Here is a 7,284-nt window from a genome sequence, read left to right on the forward strand (position 1 = left end):
TGAAAAGGGGGTGGTACGTACCAAAAATAGGGTAAAATATCTTATTTTTCCATCCTCTCCGACTTTTGAACTTCGTTTTGTCACTCTGAAACCAACTTATTTTGCATACTTCGTATAGTATGCCTATCTTCTTCAACTGAGGAAAATGACATTTCCTCTTTTGGCTCTTCAACAATAACCTTACCACCGACATTTGTTTTCATCTACACAACCATTAAGACATCCAATGTATTTTCTTATATATCATCATTAAATTTCATAGCAGCCAAATTTTCAATTATAAATTTATCATTTGCATTTTTTTTTATGGGTAAAAAAATATCTCTTATGTTATAAGTTTAATTCATTCTCAGAATTAGTTGGACAGTATTAGAAAAATAAAAAATTTGTCTAATAAAGATTTGGCGTTTATATCATTAATTTTGTTCAGTCTTTAATCTCATAGATCATTGATTCTCACGTGTGTGCTTGCAATAACATGTATACAAATTTAATTCATGTTTTAGAAATTTCAAGTTTTCCATACCGCAGGAAGTGCACCGCAGAGGCACGACGGACAGAAGTCACGACTGCCAGGAGTATCCTCACCATAATGGAGGTGGGCTCGACATCTGGGCTCAACTTCTGGGTTCAGAGTGGGCTGGCGTCTGGACTCTGAGTGGGCTTGATGTCTGGATGGGCTGAATGTTTGGGCTCGTGGGCTGGGCTAGATTGTGGTCTGGGCTCGTGGGTTGTGGCCGGTGTTGTTCAACGGTGGGACAAGCAACATGAAACAGTGGGGGCAAGCAACAGAAATAATCAATCTGGTTTGAGAGAGAGAGAGAGAGAGCAGAGGAGAGAGAGAGAGAGAGAGAGAGTTGCGTTCAGACTTAAGAGAGAATAAGAAGCCATTATTTTGGGCACCAATGTTTTATTTTTGAAATTTGTCTCTGATAATTTTTTATTTTTGAAATTTGTTATAAAAAGTAGACATCACATCAACATAGTTAACTTCAGAAGATATAAAGGGAAGAATTGGTTCAGCTTGGAGAAAATAAAAAGATTCAAATAAAAAAAGTGTACACATAGGATAAGTAGTAAAGTGGTAGTAGTTTGGTTGCAAGGGTATCATTACCCAACCCCAAAAACAACTGAGCCATGCATATGCCCATTTGGTTTGCACCATTTCATTCCCACTTGACTTGAACAATTTTTACAAGCAACCTCCCACATCCTCCATGTACCTCTTATACACACACCAAGCCTCTATCTTACACCCTTGTACCACCCATGGCCAGCCCCCATTGGATTTGAAATCCAAACCCTAAAAGCCAAACCTCACAAGCATACCATTCCAATCGGTTTTTGCCCTTCCATTCGCACTTGACTTGTACAACTCTTTCAAGCAACCTATCCAAAGACCCTGCCATACAACCATGTCCTGCAAGTCCAGAACTCCTCTCCCTCTCTTTTAATCCCCTCACATCACGCACACACAACAAAAGCAAGCTTGTGAACCAAGAAAGAGAGGAAATGTTGCTGAGTGGTATTTGCTTCAAACTCTCTCATTTTTTCTGCTCAAAACCGATGCTCAGCCCTTAAGCTCCTTTGTTTTCTTTTTTCTCTTCTCACACATCCCATTTTCAGTGGCTTAGTTACACAAAAAAGAACAAGAAGAGAGAGAATCTACTAAGACTAACAAGAAACCAAGTGAGTAGGAGAGTGTGTTGAGGAGAGCCAATCTTTGTCCAAGTGCAAACCTTTGTAAGTTCTCTTTCCCTATCTTTTCTTCTTCTAATTTTGTTGTCAAAGAGTGGAACAATAGTTTTTCGTATTGTCAAAGAGTTGAACAATGAAAATGGATGGCTAAGTGTAAGGCTAAGCAAAAATCTAAAAATTCAATTATGAATTCGACTCGACTCTGACAAAAAAGGGTCAGAGTCGAATTTTCTTTTCTAAATTTTTCAGTCGGAGTTGGAGTTAGAGGTATTGTTGGACCGACTCTGATCCAATCTGACTTTATGCTCCGACTTCGACTTTGCTCTCCGACTCCGATATTGTACATATGTTATAAAAATATATATTTATCTATATATTATCATATATACTAGTATAGTTATATAGTTATATGGCTAAAACTTATATAGTTAAATTCAATAATATACTTGTATGAGCTAATTATTATAAAATAATATACTTATGCTATAATATAAATAGAGTAATGATAGTTTCGTATATTTAAACATCATGGTATTACAACCATACATAATCAAGTAAAGAAATAAGTTAGACACTAGTATGTATTTAAATAAATCCAGTATAATAAGTTAATAAAAAATATACTAATTTACTAAATTATAACAACATTTAATTAGGCACTAGAAAATCTAGTATATAATTAAGTTAGAAATAAGTTAGATATTAGTATAATAACATGTAATTAGACACTAGAAATAAGTCTAATGTAGAAATAAGTTATAAATAAGTTAGACAACATTATAATATAATAACATGTAATACTATAATATAATAACATGTAATTATATACTAAAAATAATATGTAATACTATAGTATGATAACCTGTAATTAGACACTATAATATAAGTCTAATATAAAAATAAGTTAGATATTAATATAGAAGTAAATTAGCAGTGAATGATTTTGTTTTAGTTTTTAATTTTTTGGAAAATTGAAATTTGAAAGTTCACAATTTTTTTTTTTTAAAATGGGCTAAATATGAAATTAGAAAAAGTCTAAAGTTGAAAGCCCAAATCCGACTCCTTTTCAACTTTGTTCCGATAAGTCGGAGTCAGATCGTAGCCTACATAAGTCGGAGTCGGGATTTGGATTTGAACTCCAAAAAAATCTAAGTCTGACTAAGTTAGTGCTCATCCCTAGTCCCTAAGTGCTTAATCAAACCTTTAAACCATGGGTGCGGTGCGGCTACTATGCCGCCCCATGTTGACCGCTGGGCGTACCTCCCAGTGTAAATTTTTTTTTCTTTTTTTCTTTTCACATTTTTAATACATTTAAATATTTTTAAAAAATAAAAAAAATACCAATACACTTAAAATCACTTCCTTAATCACAAAGTAAAAGAAAAAAAAAAAATTTTTGCCAAGCGGTCAAATGGAGCAATACAAATGGGTGGGCAAAGTAGTGTTTCTCTTAAACAATTATTTCTTTTAGTAGTAGGATGATAACATAAGGAAAATGATTTGTATAGTTCTACAGGGCGTAAACCCTACGTATTCCTTTTGAAAAAAATAATAAATTTGGGATTCATATAAAAAAAAAAATTTTTTTTAATGGTAATTATTTTCAATGAAAGTGCGCAAAATTTACATACTTTAAAATTTTATTTAGCATTATTCATAAAAAAATTATGAAAAGAAGGATTAAGAGTACATCTAAATTTACTTGGGTTGTGCTATATATCAGCTACTATTCATCCCACACCCCACACAGTATGGGATGTGAAATAGTGAATAGTGATTGATGAGAATAATTATTCAATTTACTATATTCCTATTTAATTTGTAAAGCAAAAGAATCATTCAAAACTATGTTTGTCATCATATGTATAGTTAAAGCTATTTTATTTTTATTGGAGTTTTATTTATTTTATATTTAATAAAATAATTAATCTTTAACTTATTTTTTTATATATTATATTTTTAATCGGTTTCATATATTATTATGTTAAATAAAAGTTATTGAAAAATGAAATTTTAAAATATATGGGGTATAAAACGAATTTAAACAATACATTTTATAATACAAAAATAAGGATATTTTTATAAAATAATATCATTTTAGTAAGAAATATATTTTTTAAATTATCTTTATTTTTATAATATTGTTGTGTAAATTATAAAGTATTGTGAAAAGTGAGGTGGATTTATTTTTTTTTTAAATTTAAGATAATTTTTTTGAGGAAATATAGAACGAGAACGAGAACGCTAACCCTAGCTTCGGCTCCACCGGCCCCTATAAAAGCCAACTCATTTGCTGCAGGACCTCCTTGTTCAGCTACGAGGGTTTTCTGAAGCAGATCAGACCTCAAGTTGTCGCCATGGTACTCTCTCTCTCTCTCTCTCCCCCCGTGTCTCTCTCCATTGTTTGTGTTTCCAAGCCATATATATCTGCGATCTAATTCTTCTTCTTATTTCTTGCTTCATATCGATTTAATGTTCTCTTCTAGATAAGTGGTTCCTCGATTTTTCTATTTTATAGTTCGCGCATCCATATACGTTGTGTTTGCTTGCTTTGGAAGCTTGGGGAAATGAAATAAATCCGAGATTTTGTTTTCGGGCTCTTTGAAATTTTTAGGACTCGAGAAAAATGAAGACTGCCTTTTAAGCATATCAAATCACAACCTGATATTGCTCCTTGTCTGCAGCCAAATAGTAATTTGGATGTTTGTATACTCTACTATTAAACAAAATTGTTTGCAGTTTATGGTATTGCAGTCAGTATCACTGGTTTGTGAGGTGAGATTATCTAACATACATGCACATGGCACCTGACTTTGATGCCATGTTAGTATCTGCGAACAGTTCGATATATCGCTTTGTTTACTTCCTGGGAATTCCTATAAATGGTAGGAACCCCAGAAGTGATTCTCTACTTGGATGACATTGTCTACTGACTTTTTAATTGTTCTTTTTAACAATGACATTAACTATAGTCTGGGACGATGGCTGTTTAATATCTCTGTGCTGATGTGCTATAAAAGCACGGTTTGCTGTCTTTGAACGCTGCATTCAGAACTCTTATCGTGTGAGAATGAAAATGGAAAGAGTGTTACCAGTATATTTCCCATATTTGCCAATTAATTGAAGTCATCAGTTCTTCCTGTGCCTACTTCTGAAATTGTTGGCACTTTTATAGTGATGTTTTGATCATAAAATGTGGAAATCCATTTCTTGCGGGATGGCCTTTTGTCCATGGACTTGTTCCATTTGTGGGTAGAATTACGTGATCCTAAGATATTTGGTGATGGCTTGAATTTTATTTAGAAGTTGAAAATGCATATTGTAACCTTGAGTCCAGGAGATTTAGTGTGGATTTATTAATGATGGTTTTCAATAAGCTCACAGATTATATTTTTGGATTTATATACTCCCTAGTATGCTCTTTCATGTTTCCTTGAGTATGCATTGCATATAATGTAGGTGTACCTTTGCAGGTTCCTCTGATTGATATTTGCTAGCTATAACTAAAATGCAAGTAATAATGGAGAATGATAGCATCTTCTATTATTTCCCATAGCTTAAATGTGCTTCCTTTTCTTGTAACCCTTGTAATAATTAGGTGGAGGGTGTGGTTGTGTTCCAATATAAGTGAAGTCGTCTTCAATTCTCTGCCTGTTCATGTGTCTAACGTACCATTAAAAAGCTCCTAGTATTAGTTTTGAAAGCATTTTGTTGATTTAAGAAGGAGATGGCTTCGTGAAATCTCGAGTTTTGGCAATTAAACCCCTATGCTAAAGTTTTGAGCGTTTAAGAGACCTATTCAGGAATGAAGTTTGGCCAGGATGAACATATCAAAAAGTCTTTCCAGGATGAGATTTAGTTTAAGTGGATAGGTTTCGAACATAGCAAGTGCAATATTGGATTTTAGAAGAAGAATCTCAGGATTAGTCAGGACGCTGTTCGTGGACACCCGGTGCCAAATAAAAAAAAAAAAAAAATTAGAAGAAGAATGTCAGGAGGAATCCTTGGGGTATACTCAGGTTGCTGGTTGAAATATTAGACTTGACATAAAAGGCTTATGCAAACTGTTAAATGAATGACTGTTAAAGATTAAATAAAAGGACAGAGAGCACCAAATAATTGGCCATATGTAGTGGGTAGTGTGAAAATGGTGATATTGCAGACGCTTCAAATTTGCGAGGCCTACTTGAACAAAATTATGTTGGAAGCTGGTGGATGGTATCTCCCTATGTTCACAGTGCTGGTCATGTTGGAGAGGATTCAGATTTAGTTTGTATAATGTTTTAACATGATGTGATGTGATCTTGCTCTGATATCAGTTATTCATTCTTTAATGCTTGTCTTCTGTTTTGTTTATTTTCTTTTGCCCTTGGGATGCAGGTGAACGTACCTAAGACAAAGAAAACATACTGTAAGAGCAAGGAGTGCAGGAAGCACACCTTGCATAAGGTTACACAGTACAAGAAGGGCAAGGATAGTCTTGCTGTTCAGGGTAAGCGCCGCTATGACCGCAAGCAATCTGGTTATGGAGGACAGACCAAGCCCGTCTTCCACAAAAAGGTCTGAAAATAATGTTCACTTCTTTAGACTGTGTGAATCAATGCACAGTAGTACAAAAAGGTTTAAATCTAGAATTATTCTGATAGTTGTCAGGAGATAAATTGAATTCTAGTTTTAGTCATCTTATTAATACAAAACTTAGGGTAATAACATGTTCGATATCGACTTCATTTTCCCTTCACTTTTTCTAAACACAGGCCAAGACTACCAAGAAGATTGTGCTGAGGTTGCAGTGCCAGGGTTGCAAGCATGTTTCCCAGCACCCAATTAAGGTTAGTTTATTACATGGTTCTTTGGCTTCCCTGTTCCTTTCTTTATGCGAAGGCATGATTATTGACCTGCATTTGCAGAGGTGCAAGCATTTTGAGATTGGTGGAGACAAGAAGGGAAAGGGGACTTCTCTTTTCTAAATGCAATTTTTTCGGTCTTATTGTATGCTGTTTTGCTTTTCTACCTTGTTGGAGCTTGAAAGCTAAAATATCGGATTATTTCTAAGTTAGTTTTGTTAGTCTAATGGCGCCTTGAAGCTAAACTTAAACGCATATGATATTTGTCGTGGTTAGAGATTAAAGCTGATAATCATCTTTGCTGGTTACCATTTCATGTGTTGTACCAGACGCAGTTAGATAAGTTTTTTGATCCTTGGTTTGTCAATTTACATCGTAACGTATGGTTTGGTGCGAGACCCATATTGCCAATTTTGGACAATGAGATGAGAAAATTCAAAGTCTTGATAAATGTTTGTGAATGGATGTAAGATGAGGTTGAAATTAGGGTGAATGGTAAAAGTAATTTTTTTTTAATTTGATAAATAATTTTAAATAATTTAAGAAACGAAAACGTGAGAATTTGGTGGCAATCGTGGCTGGCATTCTCTGGCCCTGCTATGGGGCGACTCGGATCAGAGTGACTAGCCTCCACAGCACGGCCCAGATCGATCTGCCCGTGGTGGCTACCGTCTTTAGCTGCTACTGGTGATCTGGGCTGGTGGTGGCCACGCTCACCATGGCATGGCTGACTATCTGT

At 34.5% G+C, this 7,284-nt stretch overlaps 1 protein-coding gene across 2 annotated transcripts; it reads left to right on the forward strand.

The window, feature by feature from the left end:
* The first annotated feature begins 3,892 nt into the window (after positions 1 to 3,892).
* Positions 3,893 to 6,840, forward strand: LOC121258199 (60S ribosomal protein L44). 2 transcript variants are annotated; one of them, XM_041159597.1, is made up of 4 exons: positions 3,893 to 4,058; positions 6,079 to 6,258; positions 6,456 to 6,530; positions 6,609 to 6,840. In XM_041159597.1, exons 1-4 carry the CDS (start codon positions 4,056 to 4,058, stop codon positions 6,666 to 6,668), a joined length of 318 nt encoding a protein of 105 aa, XP_041015531.1. In that variant the 5' UTR covers positions 3,893 to 4,055; the 3' UTR covers positions 6,669 to 6,840. The 2 variants fall into 2 exon arrangements, with proteins under 2 accessions (XP_041015531.1, XP_041015530.1); XM_041159596.1 differs by lacking the exon at positions 3,893 to 4,058 and having other exon boundaries at positions 6,073 to 6,258.
* Positions 6,841 to 7,284: the final 444 nt, after the last annotated feature.

Source organism: Juglans microcarpa x Juglans regia, chromosome 3S (genome assembly GCF_004785595.1).
Source record: "Juglans microcarpa x Juglans regia isolate MS1-56 chromosome 3S, Jm3101_v1.0, whole genome shotgun sequence".
NCBI classification, from domain to species: Eukaryota; Viridiplantae; Streptophyta; class Magnoliopsida; order Fagales; family Juglandaceae; genus Juglans; species Juglans microcarpa x Juglans regia.